This window comes from Ambystoma mexicanum, chromosome 6p, assembly GCF_040938575.1.
Source record: "Ambystoma mexicanum isolate Mex_15411 chromosome 6p, UKY_AmexF1_1, whole genome shotgun sequence".
NCBI classification, from domain to species: domain Eukaryota; kingdom Metazoa; phylum Chordata; class Amphibia; order Caudata; family Ambystomatidae; genus Ambystoma; species Ambystoma mexicanum.
Window position 1 is genome coordinate 192,735,552 of NC_090935.1, and position 22,908 is coordinate 192,758,459.

General features: G+C 46.9%; 1 protein-coding gene across 2 annotated transcripts in view; it reads left to right on the forward strand.

The window, feature by feature from the left end:
• Positions 1-22,908, forward strand: part of PIK3C3 (phosphatidylinositol 3-kinase catalytic subunit type 3) — a 1,987,152-nt gene that overhangs the window by 68,723 nt on the left and 1,895,521 nt on the right. For both annotated transcript variants that reach the window (XM_069626883.1, XM_069626882.1), the window contains exon 2: positions 6,808-6,996. In XM_069626883.1, coding sequence (XP_069482984.1) covers positions 6,808-6,996 — 189 coding nt within the window. The remainder of the gene's footprint in view (positions 1-6,807; positions 6,997-22,908) is intronic.

A 22,908-nucleotide genomic window follows, 5' to 3' on the forward strand; every position in this document is an offset into this window, starting at 1 on the left:
GGCAAAACAGCCTTTTTGATGGCCGTTATAGACGCTAGGTGGGTGAGTGAACATCATATTCTTCCTTCAGAAAATCCTTTTAATATCCTCTATAGAAACAAGGTCCCATCTTTCATTCTTAAGATTTTGTATGATTTTCATTTAAATCGGGAGATTGTTTTGCTGGTCTTCCACAATAGATCTCACTCTTCCCTAGTAGAGGAGGCAGTTCTGTGTGAACACTGCAAACTTTAAATGCCAAAAATGAAAATGCAGTCCCCGAACCTTTCAGTACAATTATATGCGGGAGACACCCACCCCGCATGACCCTCCCCATACTCTCCTTATATTTTGTATAACCCTATGCCCCCCCACCTCCCAGCATATAATTGCAGAGAAATGTCCATTTCGAATTTCGACATGTTTTTTTTTCCGGCATTTTCATGTTCGCATTGATAACATGATACAGAGGAGACTTTGCACAATCTGTGTGGCAAGAACCCCAAAGTCTAGATACCATCTCTAAATGGGTAGTTTGTATTTTGTTAAAACAAGTTTTATTTCCTTTAGTGAATGGAATTAAACAAGTGAAAATGTTCCAATAATTACTTGTAATCCCTTCTAACAAAGTAATCTGTCTTTTTGCCTTTCCACAATATAACCAGAATTAAAATTTCTCCAGGACCAGGAAAAAAAGGAGGGGGGCGGGTCAACTGTTTATGGCGATAGTGTTTGTATCTGGTTCATCAAGATGGAATATGGTTCTCGGCTGTTCCTAGGCTCCCCGACGGGTCTGGTATCTTTCTCTTCCAATGCACCAATCCTCCCCTGCATGTTGCTTAGCTTGTGGGTTCTTCACACCTCCTCTGTTATCTCCTTCATTACAGAAGTTATCATGTAAGTGAAAAGTGTTTGAGAAGCATTGGTGTAAAGAAGTAGCTCTCTTGTTCTTTCATGTACTCTATACACGGGGGCCCAGGTTCTGTAATATTTCTGGAACCCATTATATTTAACTAATCTCTGCACCCCCGCTTTTTGCCTTACTCTTGAGTACTCATGTTCCCTGTAACTGAACTGTGTACACTTCATATGCTATGTCCTGTACCACTGTACCCAATTCACCTACCGCTGTTATATCGTTATGCTCGGTATGTACCATTGTAACTAAGGAGCCTACTTACCTCTGTAACAACACCATGATGTCTGCAGGCTGTTTGTGTGCTATATACATAAATAAATCAATATAGGGTGCAGGGATTTTTTCCAAGGCCCCACTTGGCACATCTTTATCCACCAGTGGGCTAATATGGGTCCTCCAAGGTGTTTTCAGAATTGTGCTACGTTACGTCTGGCTGCGTTTAATAAGTGTGTGATGAGCGTTGATGCAGCTCCTGACATTTTGTATTTTCCTTCCTCTTCTTCGTTACCTACTATTATTCAGGGACATCGGGAGGAGGACCTGTGATAACTATAATTATATCTATTACTGTTCCCGAATATCTTTGAGCCATTGGACATTTTCACCACATGTGGGTCATGTCCCCTATCACTTCACACCCTCTCCAGCATTTCTGGGGAGTAGTGGGCGTGATTTTATGGATCCTCGTTAGTGTCATATACCACCTATAGCAGATTTTAAAGGCCCGCTCACTTATAGTGCATTTGGACGCTTTGTGTGCCCTTTCCCAGATTCACCCCAAGACGCTTCCGAAATTGGAACCCCCAATCTTGTTCCCATCAGGGCATGTACTGTTTAGTATTATCCAACCTGTCCCCTAGTGATTCATATAATCGGGGAAAGTTGTCTCTCTTCCCTTCCTTCTTTTATCAAGAGATTTTTACCCGATTGCTGGTCTGGTCCCCGCTGATTTGGTCTCCATATGGCATATTTGAATGTAATGGTATTGTTCAGTCTCTCCTATGCCCAGTGTTTATTTGCAGTTCCTGAACGAGATGGTCTGACCTTCCATGTGCATATGTTGTAATCTGAGATTTCCTTGGGATTCCCAAGTTTACCATGCCTTTATGCTGAGTCCTTGGGAAATATCTGGCCTTTTCTAGTATGTGGGTCATTGGACCCAGGCCCAGTTTAATCCCTCTTTGTCTGAGTTCCTTGTCCCAACATGCTAATGTATGTTCCGGGGAGGATAAGAGGTTTCCTCCCATTCTTGTAGCTTCTTTTTTGAGAAATGGTAAGTTTGCCAAAGGAATACATGTTACTCTTTGTTCTATATCTTTCCATTTCTTCCCACTTAGAGGATCAGACCAGTCTATTATAGGTTTTATCTGTGCCACCAGATAGAAGTGTTTTTTTTTTTTACTCCCAAGCTCCCTAAAATCGGTTTTTATCATGATTGCCCGCCGTACCCTAGGACATCCCCCAAACCCTTCATATGAACAAGAACATTTTCCCCTGGGGTTATGTAACACTGTAGTAGGGACCTATACTGGTAGAGATCAAAACATATACAGGAACCTTGGAAGGAATACCATTTTTGTTGCCATTATCCTCTTTATCCATGAGATTTCTTGTGTATCCTACCTATCTAGGTCCCCATCGATAGCTTTCATAAGGTTCAAAACCTTTGCTTTATATAGGGTTTTGTAAGAGGTAATAAGGTTCATTCCTAGGTATTCAAGTGTCCCTTCTTGCCATGTCAGTGGGTATATTTTTGGGATTTTCTTTATGACCTCTGGTTGTACTGTTCTGTTTAGGGATTTTGACGTTTGTGGGTAAAGTCTGTTAGACCTGCAAGGAACAAATGGTGGCAACAGTAAAGACAGACACAAGTGATCACAGTTTAAGGGTGTTTATTAAACTGTATAATCGGTGAGCAAAATGCCTATTCTAAACCTAAATCTAAGATTGGAGTAAGGTACGACCATCAAATCATAATAGTCCTAGTGTAGCCTTATCAAATAAAAAAGGCCCATACTAAAAAAATGACTGTCAGTCCTTACCGGTAAGTTACAAAATAGTGTGGGATAATGTTCACCAGAAAAGAAAGCAGTGTTCACAAAATAAAGTCAGGATGGTATGGCTGGGTCTCCCTTCCCCACATTTTAAGCACAGCACAAGCGCGGGACAAGTCGGGCCTCCTGAGCAGAACACAATCCTGGGCCTCTTCAGCACGAAGTTCACAATTCCATTCAATGATAGCAGAACCTTCAGGGGCCAAGTCTCTTTTCTACAAAGTCTGTTTCCTTAGAAGGCCTGCAAAACAACAAACGCAAGTTCCTTTGGTGATCTAGCACATTGGGTGATTGCTCTTCGCCCTTGGGTCTCCCTCCGCCGGGCTCGGATGCTTCGTGCAACTTGGGCCTCCCTCTGTCAGGTTCACTACGTTCTTTCACTCTGAATATCAATACTATCACGATGCAGGAATTACTTCTTAGCTTTTCCCTTCGCATCCCTCCGTCGGGTTCACATAGCCATCTTTAACATGATTCATGAATTTCTGACACAGTCATGATTTGCTTCATCTCATCAGAAAGCGTGGTTTTCACTCTCCTAGCTTTCTCTTGCCAGAGACTTTCAATTGTACAAGGGATTAGGCGTGAGCCTTGTAGGCCCACTCTGACACCTCGCACCGCCCTTTCTTAGGGCCTTCTGGTACTTTCATTTTCAATACATAACAAGAAGGGGCCAGCAAGAGTCCTTCGAATGAGCACTCCTGCTGCGCCTGACCACTCTGCAGCTGGTCCTTCTCTGGGCTTTCCCAAAAGTTCAAACACACACAAGTTCTTTGTTCACAAGTTCCTTGCATTCATATAATGATGCCGATTGCAACCTTGGGCTCAACACAGTTTGGTTTGCTATCAGCTTTCTCTGACTCACCGGCTGTGCTAACAAACATTGGCTTGGCTTGTCTTGCTTCTGGAGTCAAGGATGGAACCACGGTAGCCAGTGTGCCTCCCCGCCTGTGCTATCAATGTGGGAGGCCTCTGTGCACTGTTGACATCTGCTACTCCACACCTCAGCTGTAAATCCCGGTCTTATGTTTCCTTTTTCAGTGGCTTCGCAGGTCTGGGTTGAAAAGGGAAAAGGCACTTCCCTCCTTGTCGTTCTTTCAGCTTTTGCGTCCTTTCTTCTCCAGTTGAACTGCTGTCCTGGAATATCTGCTTCCTTGTGCGGTTGGCATTGCTTGTAGTATTCTCTGGTGCTCTGCCTTTTATCCCTGTGGGGAAGGCAAAGGGCTGTCGGGTGTGTGTCAAGTGGTTTTTGCCTTCAGACATCATACCCAAAGTGCTACACTGGTTCACTAACGCTGCCCCCTTCTCAGACCCAAAACATAATAGGCCCTTTGATATGCAATATCCTGATGTGATGATACTAGCCCTCTATTGTAGAGTGTACTGTTGTGATGGAGGTTACAGGGTTGAAATAAGCACTCAGGATACTTGGTTAAGTTATATGGTTTTAGTAGGTTCGTATATACATGGGTAAGTACAATATGTTCTAATACAGGACAAGTTCATGGTAACAGAAACATCCACCGGTCCCCCTGTGCCAAGCTCAGTTTCCAACTGCTGCAATCAGAACTTAGACACTCGCACAATAACGTTCTAGGTAGAACACTCTGATGCTAACATTCCAGATACAGACTTACACATGGATAGGCAATAGCTGCAAACACAGGATAAGTAAAACATAACATGTACCCTTTGATTTCTTATTCCCAGGACCACTCCTGCTACGAGTCTGTCTTGCTTATATATTAGTTATCTGATTTCACAAAGCATTAAAGAGAGGCATCCCCCATGGCTACATTCTTGTTGGTCGTTGCAGGGATAGCAAGTCTGGGGGGGAAACACAGAGCCTGTCCACAGCTGGCCTAGGCTCACAGTGTTGACACATGTATGATACCGCCTTACCCTAAACTCGGGTGTGGCTTATATTTACAGTTTGCAACTGCCACCAGGATAACTCTTGTTTGTGGTTTTGAGGCAGAGGTGTAAATTTAAAAGCAGCCTGTTCACTGCAGTGACTTGGTGTGAAGTACGAAAGAAGGTAAGTACAAATAGCTCTTCTCTAACTGGATTTATTTAAGTGGATTCTTGTAAATGCCCCTCTCCGCTGCTTGGGCTGGAACTGCCAGAGCTTCACAGAGGGCTGACATATATGCTTGTGGAGAATTCCATTACATCACAATGATACTGCCTGGGCAGGAGATGGGACATGAAAGTAAATGAACAACTTTGGCTGATACATGTAGTCAAGGGAAAATATGTTGATTGAAATAACGTTGATTGTTGCTAATACATAGAGATACAAATGATGATATCATTTTTTACATTGAAGAGGTGAGATATAACACTTGGCTGTCACAGCAGCTGGCAAACGGCACCGGGGACCTCTTCTTACCCTGCTCTGCGACGCTGGAGGGCAGAAGCTGCAGATCAGGAGACCGATGCAGCAGTGCACATGTGAATGTTGTGCTTTTGGCATGGAGCTTATGAAAGGGGGGATCTTATTAGCAGGCCACCCTTTCTAAGATGAATTACCTGCATCATTGTATTAATGAAAACACATAAAAAAGCCATGGCTTCTACACCCTTGACAAATGGCAGTTCCTCACAGCAGGACGCTGGAGTACAAAGTAATTACCTTCGTGGCGATTCCGGTACTCCTAGTCATTGCTATCCCTCCTTTGCAACGTCTTCCCAGCCGTTCCCTATATGGAAATGCCAGAACACAACATGCACAGTGTAAAAAACAGCACAACTGGGAGGTATCGGTTGGTGATGCATGGGTGGGAGCCGCTCTGGGGACGCAAGGCCAATTTTAAAAAAACCTTCAGATGACAGAATCTTCTTTAGTAGAAGCGTTTGCAACCATCCAGGCTGCACTGCAGGCTCTCGCAAGCAGTTCTGAAGGAAGGAGACCAAGGACTAGGAATGCTGGAATTGCCATGAAGGTAATGTGTTCAATCGAGGACATGTCCCTGCTGGGTAACAGGAGATTTTATCACAGCAGAATCAGTCAAATTCGAATTTGTCGAAATGTTTGGGATGAATTTGACCACAAATCTACGTGGGGGTGGGTAATCGTCATAATGAACATAGGGGGAGAAATGGGGGGGGACTGCGGGGGTCTTCCTCCCCCCATACCCTCATTCTCCCTGCATATATTTGCAGGCAAATGTTAAAAAAAAGATCAAACCAATCGAATTTTACAACAGACATTCGATGAGATCACCTACAACCTCCCTGATGCTGGGAGACTGGACCAAGAAATTGGTTGGCTTGTAGTTGACTGGGCCTTAGACTTATCTACCAAGCCAACCAAACCTACAATCTTCTGACTTCCCACTTTTCTGAAAAGGCCTGACTGGTTTCTAGCACTCGTGGTCGCCTTGTCCAGGGTGACCATCACTTCACCCTCTCCAGAACAAAGGTCTGCATCATACACCTACCTCATCAAGCATACAGCTGTAGCCCCCTTCATTGATGCTGACAGACCCTCTGAGAAGCTGAGGCTGTTGCTATAGGACCTACAGTAACATGCAGACGATCATTATGAAAGCTTCTGCTTTTAAAAAAAGGCCTGCAATTGGGCGCCTAAGTGAGGGTGCACATGATCAGCATTACCACTCACTCACTCACACTCTCTCACACACACACACCCCACACGCTCCCCCTGCAAGTGAATGCCCGCGGAACGTAGTCAGTTCTGAGATATGCAGCATTAAACTGAACTGTTAAGTACATTATGTCCATGATTGCAAACTAAGTTGCCAGTTGCATGCACTTAATCTGCAATGTGTGTAGCCAATATGTGTATGTTTGTATCACATAAGCAGTAATGGTTATTTTTGATGATTGCAGCGGTAGTCTTGAAGGGAAGAGGGAGCAGAAGAGTTATAAAGCAGTACTACAGGACCCGATGCTGAAATTCTCTGGGTTATACCAGGAAACCTGCTCTGACCTGTATGTTACCTGTCAAGTCTTTGCAGACGGGAAGCCCCTTGCTCTTCCAGTGAGGACTTCGTACAAAGCATTTAGCACACGGTGGAAGTAAGTGAAAATAGTTTTCGTGTTTTTTGCATTGAGTGCATGCTTGAGGTGAATGTATGTGCATTGATGTTTCATTGACTTTAGGTAGTCCCTATATTAAACTGACGACTATCGACGTGTACATTTTAATGTAATTAGTGTTTGCTTGATATAGGCTGTACGTTTAGAGAGGTCCTAAAACGTACCGTTTGTGCTGTTCCACTATTGGTTGTATTGCTTCTCCTTCTGCGCCCTTGTTAGTTTTAGCTACTAGGTGGCAATGTAGTGCCACCTGTAAGCCAGCACATTTGCATTGGTGTAGTGATGGGATGGATGCACTGCTTATGGGTGTTTGGCTTTTTATCCTCCCACCGCTCACGGCCATGCTAATCTCTGTGATCAGTTCCAGTCACCACCTGTTCATTTCCACCCAAAACACACTCTCCAGGAATCTTTTTAAACTAGCTTTATCACACAGTAACCGCAAACTTTCGGCAGAATAGGACCTGTCTGTGTTATTTTTAAGCCGTCTTAATGGCTTAAATGCAGCTGTAAATGCGTTTGATTTGTATGTAATATTTGTGCCCTTGCATCTGTGCCTTGTAAAAGCATTCACAAAGCCAACGGTGTTGGCTTTTGATTAGGTATTAGATGTGATTTGTCAAGCACTGATATCACAAGCACAGGTACGCGCACTCTTTTTCACCTATTGTCATGATATGGACCGTTATAGCCATTATAATAGTGCCTGGCAAATGCAGGATCCCATTGCCTACACAATAGCAGACCTGTTGGCTTTGTCAATATGTGTGGCTGAATATAGCTGGCCCAGCTTCCACTTTGGGAGCTTATTTGGTGGGTGCATGGCCCTTCCAATCTGTTCTTAGCCCTGACAGACCCTACCCTATCTTCACGCTGAAGCTTTTGTTATGCTTCTGTGTTTAATTGCAGACAAGTGCCTGTTGTCGTATTTGTCACTTTTATGGGATATTGGCACGCCAGAGTTTGAACTTGCTGGGAGGTATTTAGTCCCTTCTTTCAAACTAAGGAGAGCCTGGTTAGCTCATAAATAACAGTTACCAGGAGCAGCTTTTGGCTCCCCAGGCCAAATGGTACATTACAAACATGCATATGTCACATTAACCTTGAGTATTTGAGGATGTTAACAAAGAAGAATTAGAACACATTTAAATGTAACAGATCCTATATAATGGCCACAAATCTAGTGTGCATCCCGTTGTGGAAGTTAGATTCACAGTTCGCTGTGTACTCCCTCATGGTTCTCCAGTGGTATCTCATGGCAATGATAAATCTTCCTGACCTGTGTCAACCCCAGAACTTTTTGCTTTTATTGTTGCATTATTTTTCCTTATACCTCTGTGAGTGGGAACCTTTTTATATACTCGGAGAATCTTTTACTCTTTGTATTGATGTCATTTTTAAGACTCTCCAAAAGCTATCCTCTTTGACAACTTTTTGACAAAAAGTGCAGATTGTTGCTGGGCCCTCCTATGAACTACCCTTTTAACTTTCTCTGGCTAACCTTGTGAGAACTACCATTCCCAAGGGTAGAAAGGATATTTGGATCCCTTTTACATTTTATTAGGTGAGACCAGCACCCCCCAGACTATGTAGTGTGCTGGGGAGATACCATGTATCCCCATTCTCATTCTAAAGGTAACATTTATGTTGCCAGGACAAACTTAACTTAAATGGCTGGTGGCAGCAAACCTTTTTACCGATTCTGTGCAACTTTACTGCAGGCTGTTTCTATAGCCCCGGAAGAGGCACCCGTGGGTGCCCATTTTACCAAAATGGCCCAGTCTTCTTTTTTTGCCATTTCAGCATTTCTAGTCCTTTCGTGTTCCTTCCCCTGATCTCCAGAGCAAGGAATTCCTTTGTGTGATTTTTTTTCTTTGGCTGGAATTTACTTTGGCGGGAATCTTGTGGATTCCCCACCCAGGCTCCAGAGTGTCTGTGAATACTTGAGGAGTCCGAAACTCTGCAGCCCTTTGTCTTCCAGCCTGACTGTGAGAATCCAATTCAAACTGGGCGGCTGACTGTCCTGAAAGGACTGCCAACCCCCCAAGTTTGAAAGTTGCTTGACTGTTTGATTGGCTGGGTTCCTGCATAGAAGTCCGATCCTGGAGGCCGAAGAGGTAGTCGACCACTGGAACCAGAACCGAAGAGGATGAGGAAGAAAACACGGTTAAGATGATTTCCAGCGACTGGCGAGCTTGCTGTGTAACCAGAGCTTGCTGTTACCCTACTTTCCAATCGACCTGGGGACTCTAAAAACGACGACCCCGACCTAGAGCTTGGTTAGACCCACTAGACCCAAGAAGACCTGCATTTTGAGCTATCCCACGTTGTACTTTGACCTTGTGGGGCTGCAATACCCCCAGTACCCTGGGACCTCGAGCCATTGTGCGGTTTACAGTTTTACAAATCTTGCTGAAATTTTGTGGGCATCCTGTTGGACCTCCAGAGATGTGAATCAAGTGCAAATGGACCTTGCAAACGACGAGCATCTGACAAGTGATATTCTGTTTTCTTCTGTGCTCCTGAAAAAGGCACCATATCTACAGAGCTACATCCAGCCATGAGGAAAATGTTACCTGGAGCCTTCTTTCATGATCCCTGCTGCAAAAGTCCTTCCAAAGTCCTTTCATCCGTCTTCTTGACAAAGGAATCCATCGACTGGATTTTTGGCTGCATATCCTGAAGTCTTCCTGCTGCAACACTTCTGTGCTGAAGTACTGTGTTGGCTGGGGTATTAACTTACCTTCAGTCTCCTGTGATTCATGTGTATCCTTGGAGTGCTACTGTGATTGGGAGGTCTTTCGTCCAGTTCACCCAGGCCCACTGTTGGAATCCCCCTAGGGTGTCTTCTCTGAAATCCTTGGACCCTCAACTAATTCTAAAGTAAAATACTTACTTGTTTGAACAGTCTTCCTCTGGAACTCAGAACTTTGCCTGCAACAGAGCCCTATCTCACCCTGCCTACAGCTGGCTCCTAGACCACTACGGTCCCTCTTCTGCCTCTGAGAGAACTCATGTAATAGAATTGGGAAGGGCTGAATAATTGAAGACGTCTGCCTTGAAAAGTAAAATAAGTGTTAAAAAGTATACTTACTTGTGAATAAGATTGTAACTTTAAACTCTCGGAGTGAATAGTTAGAAAAAGTTATTACATACCTTAGATATGTTCTGCCATTCTGATAAGTATATATAGGAGTTACTTACCTTGAATATGCTGTCTGCCTTCTTAAATAAGTATTCTGAAAGTCTTAGTTTTGTTAAGAAACTGTCTCACCTTTCTGACAGAAAGTATATAGAAGTTTAACTTACCTTTTTAATTGGGTTCCCCTCTTCCTAAAAGTAATCCTGTTGGTATTATTCCTGTCAGGATAATTGTATGGGGTCTTGCTTCTCCTGACTTGCTGTTAACCTTTCCAGAATAAGTCTGCCTTAGGTTATACTGACCCTTATGTTGCTGATCGGGCCTACCTTAAGCACTTTTGGGGCCCGGGGCATGGACACCTTTTGGGCTCCCTGCCTCTGGACCAAAGTAATTCAGGGATATAGAATTTCTTGTTATGCCCCCCCACCACCCGCCCACATAACATGATCACAACCCATAGCTTGATATGCTGCTTCCAGAGATCAAAATAAGCATGGCAAACTCCCTTTCAGTCTCTTTACCCTCTTCATTCTTGCTGTAATCAGAATGATAAACAAGTAGCATTTCAAGGGCAACATTAGCATTCTATGACTAGGGTACGTGTGTTCTAGCAGGACAATAGCAGCCACAAGGAAGTTATATCGGACATAGTATACATGCAGGACACAGATAGTATGAAAAAGATGCACATAATGCAGAATAGACATAGGACTCAGATTAGCTACCTCAAAGAAAACAAAAGTGCTCAAGCATGGATACAGGAGACCAATGGGGGAAGTAAGGAGAAATGTACACATACCAAAGCATAGAGAGTGGATGGCGATTTGAGGATACCAGAAAGGCAAAACCAACTGAGATTAGAAGAGGGACATGGTTTTCAATTAGTGTTTCCATTAGCGAGCATATAAACAAGCGGCTCTATTTTGCAATATATCAATGCTCACTATTATTATAGAGGAAATATATATTTCTGATGTTTGTTAATCTGCTTAGAATCACATGCTGTGCACAGGTCCGACATCCAGTGGTCACTGCGGAGTATTGCATTTTGTTTTTCGTAGTCGAAAAGGGACGTCGACAAGGCGTGTCGAAACACTATCCCTATAGTGACGTGCGTTGTACCCACAATCCCTCACGCGTCGAGGTCCCTCAGATTGTTTTTTTCCGCCCAGCTACTGGTCGCCTTTACGCGGAGCTCCTCGAAAGACATTGCAGATTTCATCTTCTCGACCTTTGGTCGTTTTCCTATTTAATATATAACACATCGATCCCTCCCTCGACGCAGTTGTGAAGCTGTCTCCGCCGAGCAAGATCTTCGACGGAGGGGACGAGCGGAGGAGATCCTTCGGCGTTGCCGAACACATGGCCTGGCCTCGCAGGCCAAATACAGTAGGGAGAGTGGGGTCGTGGGACATCTCTGGTTCTTTTCTGAGAATGCTCGGGTATGGAGAGGACACCCTTTAGGTTTTGCCCGCGTTGCAAGGGCAAGTTTACTTGGAAGGACAAGCATTCACGGTGTAACCGCTGCTTGCCCCTCGATCACAAAGAGGAGGTTTGCACGGCTTGTCGGCTTCTTGAGCCAAAGACTCTAAAAGACCGTAGGGTCAAGAGGTGGGCGGCCTACACTATGTCAAAGGCCGATTCTTCACCCCCCGCTGCTACCACCGATAGTGACGAGGAACGTGATAACACGACCTCTGCTACGGAAGTCGTAGACCCCTCTAAAGAGCGCTCGCGCTCTTCGTCGTCTGTCCCCGGCCCCGACGGGCTCGGCTCACGCCCTGCTTATGGGGATGAACACCCCGGCGACACTGACGCACACGATACCACACAACCCACGGCTCTTCTTCGTCGAAGACGAAGAAAGCATCAGCGCCCAAGGAGACGCAGGTTCCACCGGCGGCCTCCTCGGACCGTTCAGGTTCGAAGCCCCTCTCGCAACCGCAGCAGCGACCAGCGACTGGGCTTTCGGTAAATAAGGGCGCCGCCCCCAAACCATCGGCCGGCGCGCACCAGCAGAGAGCGCACGCCGCCGTAGAACGATCGACACCCGTAACGTCGAAACCACAGCCCTCCGCTGACAAACGAGTCGCAGAGAGCTTGGCGAGGATCGTTGTAGCCGACGCCCAGAAGCGTACGCCGAAAGACACGTCGAGCGCTACGCAAAGGTCGAAAGACACGCCGAAAAAGCCCGAAGAAAGACAGGGACTACCCCCTTCAGTCAGACAGACCCCCAGCACACCGGAAGGCTTTTCGGAAAGCGACGGGACACTTTCCTCGACGTTATGGGAGAGGTCGAGCCGTTTTCAGCTAGAAGACACTAATTTTCCCCCGCTAGACCGCTCAGGGGTACCCCATGAGACCATGGAAAGGCTCCATCTCTGCATGGAGAGAATGGAGAGGTTTATGAAGACCCAGAACCCTCCTACTCCCGAGAGAACAAGAGAAGGGCCTCAGGAGGACCCCAGGGCCAAATATCCGAGACTATTCAATCCCCAGCAGGACACAGCCTCAGATTTCCATAATGTGTATGACCTCACTGGTGAGGAACAATACTTGGAGGAGGAGGATGAATTTGTGGACGATGAAGAGGGACTGAACCAGGAGGAAGGTCTGGAAGACAGCCCAGACATGGTAGGAGAAGGCTTCGGAGAAAATCCAGAAGAAGGACCTTCTCATCCCTGGCAATCCCCATCAGTATATTCGGACACTGATGTCCTGAACCGAAATCGTCCTGACAATTCACCTGTTGCGCAGAGCAGCAGCACATTTCGAACTGAACACTGGGGAGATCTCTCCTGAAATAGACTTTGTGGAAAGAGTAATTAAGGAGAAACCCCTGGTCAGCCAGACCATTCCCCTCCTCGCTTCAGTGAAGAGAAGAATCATCCCTTCGCTATCCACACCCGCACTAATCAGAGGAGTTAATCCAAGAATTGAAAATCTTTTCACTCCTTCACCCTCAGACCCTCTGTACATCAGGGGACATTCTATTCCGGACTCCCTTGTAGTAACTAATACAAGGAAGAGGGCAGGGGTGCCGCTGTCCACCAGCGAGGCACCACCTGACAAGGAGGGCAAGAGGTTATATGCCCTTGCAAAGAGAGTCACATCCTCGGCTGCCTTTTCGGCAAGAATTGCGAACAACAATTCTTTGCTAGCTAGCTACGCGGACGCGCAGTGGGCCAAAATGCGCAAAGACGCAGAAGAAGCGCCGGAACCACTACGTACACGCCTGCTATCAACTATTAGCGAAGAAACCCAGGTCAACCAGAGCATTGTAAAGAACTCTCTGGATGCTGCAGAGACAGCGGGACGTTCCCTGGTTCAGGGAATACTCCTAAAACGCCATGTATGGCTGCGCAACTCGGGGTTCAAACCGGAGACACAGGCGTCCTTAATAAATAAACCTATTGAAGACTCAAACCTCTTCGGGAAAGCGGTGGATGAGGCTCTGGAGATGGCTAAAAAAGAGTTTGATACTATCAAATCTCTTGACCAGATCTCTAAGCCCACTACCAGACGCGGCTATGGCAACAAACGCTTTTTTCGTGGGCAACGCCAACAGCAGAATCAGCAGCAACAGTACCCTGCCACCAATTACCAGACCAATAGTGGCCAGTACAGCCAAAGAGGCCAGCGCCGTGGCAAAGGGAGAGGTCGGGGGTCCACCCCCAGAGGCTCCCAAGCCCCCAACAACACCAAGTGACGCGAAGATTCGCGTCCCCTCCCATGCAACACCGGTCGGGGACCGGATAACATCCTTTCTTCCAGCATGGGAGGGAATAACGTCAGACCGTTGGGTACTTTCCACCGTAGCCCACGGATACTGCATCGAATTCAACGGTTCCCCAACATACAGACCCCCGAGGGGACGACGCATGACACCAGAACACCTTGCCATCCTTCTCCAAGAAGTAGAACAACTGCTGGAAAAAGGAGCCATAGAGGTCGTGCCTCTATCTCAGGTAACGGAAGGTATTTATTCAGTGTACTTCCTTGTACCCAAAAAGGATCTAACCATGCGCCCTGTATTAGATCTGCGCCCAGCGAACAAGTTTGTCAAACCCCAGAAGTTTTGTATGGTGACCTTACAGGAAGTGATCCCACTGCTATCACAGGGAGATTACATGACAACACTGGACATGAAAGATGCATACTTTCATATTTTAATGTTGCCAGCGCACAGAAGATACCTCAGGTTCATGATAGAGGGCAAACACTACCAGTTCAGAGTGCTACCCTTCGGCATAGCATCGGCACCAATGGTATTCACGAAGGTACTGGCAGTGGCAGCGGCCCACCTGCGCAGGTTGTCCATCCCAGTTTACCCTTACCTCGACGACTGGCTCATAACAGGGGATTCTTACGAAACATGCTTCTCCAATACCCAAAAGACTGTAGTCCTTTTGTTCCAGTTGGGCTTCTCCATCAACGAAAAGAAGTCCAGCCTAGACCCCAGCCAAATCAAACAATTCCTAGGGGCTCTAATTCAAACAAAGGACGGCCTCGTCTTCCCCTCCAACGAGAGGGTCCAAAACATGCTGTTTCAGATCCCTCAATATGTGACCGGTCGAGAGGTGACGGTACGCAAAGCAATGCATGATGGCGTCGTGTATTTATTTGGTACCTCACGTGCGCCTGCGCATGCGCCCTATGCAAGAGTGGCTCAACAGCCAGTGGTGTCAGGCCAGCGGACTATGGGACGATCTAGTGGTGGTCTCGCAGGCCTTGGTTCTCTCGCTACGGTGGTGGACAAAGGAAAACCTGGAAAGAGGGAAACCCTTTGCCACACCTGCGGCGGAAGCCACTCTAACCACAGACGCATCCCTCACAAGATGGGGGGGGGGCTCACCTATCCCATCAGACTAGGGCTGTACCGAATAGCATATTTAGTATTCGGCCGGATACCGAATAGTTTGTCAACTATTCGGCCGGAGCCGAATAGTGAGCCGAATAGTTTTTTTTTTTTTAGGCAAACATATTCTAGGGCATAAAAAATCAGCATTTCAATGAATAAACTAAGGAGGCATTCTATTGCATGGGTACATATTTATTAATTGGACACATCTCTGTAAGCTTATGAGAAAAGACAAAGAAAAAATACAAAAGTTACGGGAAAAGCCCTCACTCTTAGTAAGAGTAACCTGTAAGGGGAAGGTTGTATTTTTTAGGAAAACAAGCCTTTCAACATTTTCAGCTAAGAGGCTGCTTCTGTGTTCGGAATAAATATCTCCAGCTGAACTGAACACTCTCTCGCTGTCCACACTGGTAGGAGGAGGTGCCAAGTACACACGCGCAACTTTTGCCAACCCTGGAAAACGAACACTGTTCATGTCCCACCACTCCAGCGGGTTTGCAGTTTTAGGGAGCAGCGGCTCTCTCAAAAAGACAGTGAGCTCAGTGTCCAGGGAACTTATGGACTGACTCACACCAGCCGTGGACTGCTCAACAACACTGTCCCAGAATGCCCATATGCCACATGGTGGAACGCTCTTCTTGGGTGGTGGCTCATCCTCTTGTGGGTCAGGGTCTGCAGGTTGCCCCTCAGGAGGGGAGGACTGCTCGCAGAGGGCTAAGGCAGTAGAGTGCATAGAACATTTCACATTGTTGGCCTCAACATCATTGCTGAAAAATGTTAATTTGAACCGCGGATCGATGCCTGTTGCCACACAGTAGATAGATATAGCCTCAATGTCTTTGAATCTTGCCTCTACAGCCTTCAATAACTCTGCTTTCACTAGCTTCACACCAGTGTCCCTAACCTCGCCAGAGCTCAGGTAGGCCCTTAAAGCTTTCACAGCAGGAACAACCAAGGAGATGCTTGATGCATGAGAGCAAATCTCCTTTGTGAGCTCTGCAAAGGGTGCCAACAAAGATAAAACATTTTCTGCCAAAAGCCACTGGCAGGCAGAAAGATTTGACACTTTATCGTCCTCCGCACAGTACAAACTTACTGGCCGCCTCTGCCCCACCAGTCGCCCCAGCATCAAAAAGGACGAGTTCCACCGTGTAGATACATCTTGAATCAATTGCAATTCAGGCAGCCCTAGATCTTTTTGCAGTGCGTGCAGGCGGGACGTGGCCGAACTAGAATGTTTGAAGTGGCCTACAAGTTTCCTTGCATGTGCCATCATGTCTGACACAGATCTTTGCACAAAAAGGCCATCATGGATGCAAAGCTGTAGGGTGTGAGCAAAACACCCCACACTAGCTAGGTCTGCTTCTCTGAAGGCCTTGCACATGTTAGCGGCATTATCCCGAAGAATGACGTGTACTTTGGAATGGCTAATTTGCCACCTTTCTAGCATTTCTTTAAATGCTAATCCTATTTTGGCACCAGTATGGCTTCCACCAAAAGCCTCGCACTGCAACAAAACTCCATGCCTTTTCATGTTGCTGGCCAGCCAATGCCCTGTTAAGCTCATAAAAGATTTCACAGTGTTATCAGATGTCCAAATGTCAACAGTAAATGCAATTTTCTCAGCCCTCTGAACCTCTGAAGCAATAAACTGGCTCACTTTCTCATACAGGTCGGGGATGATGCGCGTTGAAAAATATTTACGTGATGGAACCTTGTACCTAGGCTCCAATTTATGGAGTAAACGCACAAAACCGACATCCTCAACAACAGAAAATGGTTGCAAGTCTAGCGCTATCATTTCGCCAATACTGCGATGCACTGCATGTGCGGAAGGGCTGTCCAGAGGCCATGCTTGTTTTTTGTCCAGACAATCTTTAATGGACAGCTGTGACAATGCCCTCTTGCACTTTGCGGGAGACACATTGCTATTGATTCTCCCAACAACTGCCTCTTTTTTCCTTTCATATTGGACATATTCATTGTGATGTTTGGACCACAGATGGTTGGTCAGTGCTGATGTGCTGCACTGTCTCGAGTTTGCAGATCCACGAGACAAAACTGCAAGGCACACAGAACACACTGCCTTGGAGTTATCGTCCATTTTTATGGTAAAGTAATCCCACACAGGGCTGGTTTTCTCCTTGGTGCTACTCATGCCGACAACGAAGGGGGTTCTGCAGCTCTGATGGATAGGGTTTCTGCTGAGCACGTGTCCTAGCTGTTGCTTGTGGGCCTTTAGGTAAATCAGAAGCTCGTACTGGTGACAAAGAAATGTAAAGCAAAAGTCAAACTTAATTTTTTGGCAGGGCAGTACTGCATGATGGCTCTGGGCTCTGAAGTGGTATCAGGGTTCCCTTTAAAAAAGTTTTTGAAAAAACCTTTTATCAAAAATAACTATGTAAAAAACCAAAATATGAACGACAAAAACCTCACTTGAAATTGCCAGGAGTTGGTGTCATTATGTACATCCATTGACGGCAGCAAGCATAATATAGCAGTCTTTCATTTAATCAGGCATATGAGTGTTAACCTCCCACCGCAAGCTTCCCCTGAATAGTAAAACCCCCATAGTACTCACCAGGATTGTGGGCACTAAGCAGGCATCTGCATCAAGGTGGTGTAAGTCCGTCTCAGGGGTGAGCTTCCTTGGTACGTGCTGTGTCTTTTCTGGGCTGTGGTATAACTAAAGTAAAGAAAAGGATGATGTTACTGCTAGACAAGTGTTGCGGGATTAAGAAAATGCACAATTATTCTACTCTTCACATTTTGTCACAAGTCTACAAGAACAAATACATGGCCCAGGACAACTGGATCATAAGATCAAGAAACTATGGCCTAAAAGGAACAAACTATGAGACTCTTTGGGACGCAGAAGTCCCATCACAGCCAGTGGGACTGAGATCCACTCAAAATATTTCAGACACAGAACTCTATGGATGGCAAGGCTAAAAGCAACCCTGGGGGCTGCTCCAGCAGGGACATCATGGCACAATGGAGGGGGTGGGGGAACATGGGAGAACATTGCGGGACAACAGTGGGGGTGGGCGGGAACATGGGAGATCATCATGGGACAATTGAGGGGTGGTGGTAAATGGAAGTGCATTGCGGGACAAATGTGGGGGTGGGGAAACATGGGAGAACATTGTGGGACAACAGTGGGGGTGGGGGTAAATGGCAGAACATTGCAGGACAACAGTGGGGGTGGGCGGGAACATGGGAGATCATCATGGGACAATTGAGGGGTGGGGGTAAATGGGAGTGCATTGCGGGACAAATGTGGGGGTGGGGGAACATGGGAGAACATTGCGGGACAACAGTGGGGGTGGGGGTAAATGGCAGAACATTGCAGGAACACAGTGGGGGTGGGCGGGAACATGGGAGATCATCATGTGACAATTGAGTGGTGGGGGTCAATGGGAGTACATTGCTGGACAACTGTGGGGGTGGGGGGAGCATGGGGGACACATTAGAAATGGAGGCCGCCGGGGTCAGCAAAGTGCCCCGGCGGCCTCATAACTCTGGGGGGGGGCCGCGGCCCCCCTATGCAATACAATCTCGGGGCACCGGCTTTGGCCCGGTGGCCCGACAAACACAACATTATTGCGGTGAGGCCGCGGGGGTTCCCTGTGGCCCCGCGGCCTCACCGTGCTCAAGGGATGAGGGGGGGCACATTTCACAGCGAGGCCGCCGGGGTCGGCAAAGTGCCCCGGCGGCCTCATGAGTCTGGGGGGGCCGCTCCTGTAGGAGCGGCCCCCCAATGCAAAACAAATGTCGGGCCACCGGCTTTGGCCCGGTGGCCCGACAAACACAACATTATTGCGGTGAGGCCGCGCCCCCCAATGCAAAATAAACGTCGGGCCATCGGCTTTGCACCGGTGGCCCGACCAGCATACCTGCAATTACTGCGGTGAGGCCGCGGGGGTGCAGGGCACCCCCGCGGCCTCACCGTGGTGAGGGGGATGGGGGGCACATTCGAAATCGAGGCCGCCGGGGTCGGCAAAGTGCCCCGGCGGCCTCATGAGTCTGGGGGGGCCGCTCCTGTAGGAGCGGCCCCCCCAATGCAAAACAAATGTCGGGCCACAGGCTTTGCACCGGTGGCCCGACCAGCATACATGCAATTACTGCGGTGAGACCGTGGGGGTGCAGGGCACCCCCGCGGCCTCACCGTGATGAGGGGGTATGGCGGGGGGGGGGTCACTTACCTGGTGATTTCTCTGGGTCCGGGTGCTGGCATCTGCTGGAGCCCGTCTGTTGGCATAGGAAGCGAGGGAAGGGAAGAACTGTTCCCTTCCCTCGCTTCCTATTTCAACACGTTAGGCTGGTTCCTCTGTGGTCAGACTGCAGAAGCCAATAGGCAAACAGCTTGTTTGGCTTCTGCAGCCTGAACACTGTCAAACTTTCTATGATTGGCTGTCATCTCCCAAACAGGGAGAGGGCAGCTAATCATAGAAAGTGGACTTCGGCTTCGAGTCCCTAAACAGAAACTATTCTGCCGAAGCCGGATAGCTGTATTTCAGCCGAACTTCGGCAGAATAGGGACTCGAAGCCGAAGTTCGGTACAGCCCTACATCAGACTGCTCATGGAGTGTGGACTCCGAACGTAGCATCCAAACACATAAATCTACTGGAGCTACTAGCTGTGTTCAAGGCGCTAAAAGCCTTCCAGGAACACCTACAAGGCAAGACTGTGATTGTCCTTACAGACAGCACCACAGCCATGTACTACATCAACAAGCAGGGGGGCACCCTCTCTCCAGGACTGTCCAAACTGGCCCAAAATATATGGAAGTGGGCTCTCAAACAAAACATGTTCCTACTGTCACAACATGTACCAGGGGAACTCAATCTGCTGGCAGACAAACTCAGCAGAGATTTCCCCCTGCCCGAAGAGTATGAATGGCGACTGCACGAAGACATCGTCTTCGACGTCTTCACACAATGGGGATTCCCAGAAATAGATCTGTTCGCAACCCTGGAGAACTCGCAATGCCAAAGTTACACCTCCAGGTACCCCCAGAACCAATCTAAGGGGGACGGTCTGTCGATGCAATGGTCAGGGAAATTTGTTTACGCTTTTCCCCCGACTCCCCTTCTCAACAAGGTGGTGCACAAGATGCACCAGGAACAAGTGACCATGATACTGGTGGCCCCAATGTGGGCCCGACAGCCATGGTTCGCTCACTTGATGGAGATGTCTTTATCTCCCCCAGTGAAACTCCCCTGCCCGTACAACATGCGGTCACAAGACAAGGGCAGGACTCTGCATCCATGCCCCCAGAACATGAACTTAGCAGCTTGGCTCCTGAGATCATAGAATTTGGACATCTACAGCTCCCGCAGAGATGCATGGCCATCCTCAGGGAAGCCAGAAAACCTAACACTCGCCACTGCTATTCTAGCAAGTGGAAGAGATTAGTCATCTGGTGCAGAGGAAAAAGCATCAACCCGATTGACTGCTCTCCCACACATATTTTTCTATACGTGACCCACTTATTGGATTCAGGTCTAGTGTTCTAATTCCATTAAAGTCCACCTAGCGGCACTTTCTGCATACACCACTTCCCAACTCAGTGTCGTGGTGGAAGATCCCTGTTATAAAGGCCTTCATGGAGGGAGTAAAGAGAATACACCCACCGATAGCTGACCCAGCTCCCAGATGGGACCTTAACGTGGTACTTACCAGACTCATGGGCTCACCATTCGAACCCATGCACAAAGCATCTCTTAAACACCTCACTCTTAAGACTGCTTTTCTAATAGCTATCACCTCCATCAGGAGAGTAAGTGAACTACAGGCTCTTTCTGTTCTAGACCCCTTCGTTACAGTTCACAGAGATAAGGTGGTTCTACGCACGCATGCACCCAAGGTTTGCTCCAAAATTCATCTCGAAATTCCACGTAAACCAGTCTATAGAACTGCCAACGTTCTTTCAAAATCCTTCCAACCTGGGAGAAAAAAGTCTGCACACACTAGATGTGCGCAGAGCGGTCATGTTCTACATGGAAAGAACCAGACCACTGAGGAAGACTAATCAGTTCTTCGTCTCGGTGGCAGCAGGAAGAGAAGGGGATGCAGTTTCACAATCCACTATTTCTAGATGGATTGTTCAATGCATCACTCTCTGCTATACTCTTGCTAAGAGAGAACTGCCCTTTAAGCCAAGAGCACACTCTACTCGAGGCACGGGGGCGTCCATAGCATTCATTGCAAATGTTCCCCTTGAGTCCATCTGCAAAGCGGCTACCTGGAGTTCTGTGCACACCTTTACAAAACACTACTGTCTAGATGCACACTCGAGATCTGACTCCCAGGTGGGACAGGCAGTATTAAGACATCTTTTCTCTACTGTTCCTTCTCATAACCCACCGCCAACTCCGGGTACTGCTCGCTAGTCTATGCACAGCATGTGATTCTAAGCAGATTAACAAACATCAGAAGACAATGCATTACTTACCGTAAAAGCATTTCTGATGGTTGTATCTGCTTAGATTCACATGCGCCCACCCTTCCTCCCCGCTCGGATGGAAGGAACATAGACTTCCTTTTATATCTCTCTTTTCTGTACTCACTCACGTCTAGAAGGCTCCCTCAGGGCAGAAAAATACAAACAGAGGGACCTCGACGCGTGAGGGATTGTGGGTACAATGCACGTCACTATAGGGATAGTGTTTCAGACACGCCTTGTCGACGTCCCTTTTTGACTACGAAAAACAAAATGCAATACTCCGCAGTGACCACTGGATGTCGGACCTATGCACAGCATGTGAATCTAAGCAGATACAACCATCAGAAATGCTTTTACGGTAAGTAATGCATTGTCATATCTATCCAGTTAAACCATGAGTAATTCATTTTTAAAGAGCATACCCTTAGAACAAAATCACTCTGAAGGGCTACCAATTGTGACATGTGAGGCAATATATAATTAAATGAGATGCCCCAGATCGCTCATTGGTTAAAAGGTGAAGCTGGGATGCACACCCTCTCTGCAATGTGTGCACTTTACCACTTCCTTCTCTAGTTCTTACCCTGAATTAAAATAATCCCCATTTACAGAACTGACTTTGAAAGTATGGAAATCACATGACCCAACACACACCTTTTCATAGAAGGCAGCACAGTGCTGTCAGCAATAAAAGATGTTTCCAGGATCACTGTATCATCTTCTGGCAAAGCCACGATCCAAGCATGAATGCTTCGGTTCCACAGTCTGGAATTTGGATACATAATCACCTCTGTGGACTAGCACTCTGTCATTCGAGTTGCCTGCCTAGGTTTTACAACTCCCCATCTGAACAAACCAATTTCTAGACCATAACAATACTGATGCTTTGTTAGTTTCTATAGCAATCGCCATCTGATGCAGGTACATTAGTGATGATAACACCTGGTGTGCAAAAATCAAAGTACATATGCATGCAAGCTTATCAATGTTATACATTGGAAAGACTGACCGAGTCTTGCTGGAATTTGGTACTGTAATCTTGCATATGAACGCAAATCTCTGCAATGGGTGATTAACACACTGAGTTGTCCTCTGAACCATTGCGACACTCACATTTATCAATATCCATTTCAACTTTGGCTATTGCACATGATCAATATAATCCCAACAGAAAGATTTAAATGCTACAGGTGTTGTTCCGTACAAACTATGTAATTAGCAGTGAACATAGAAAGCATTACAGGATGAAAAGAGCAGATCAGAATGCACTTGTCAACAACAGCAGGCAATATATGTTTAGAACCTCAGCAGCACACAACACAAAATCCTGCCATGTGATATCTAATTTTGGTGACTAATAGGAAAGGTCTTCTTTTAATCAGGCTGCAAGATAGGAGCCCAAGGCAAATGCCCCTTTTGCCCTCCCATAAAGACGTCTC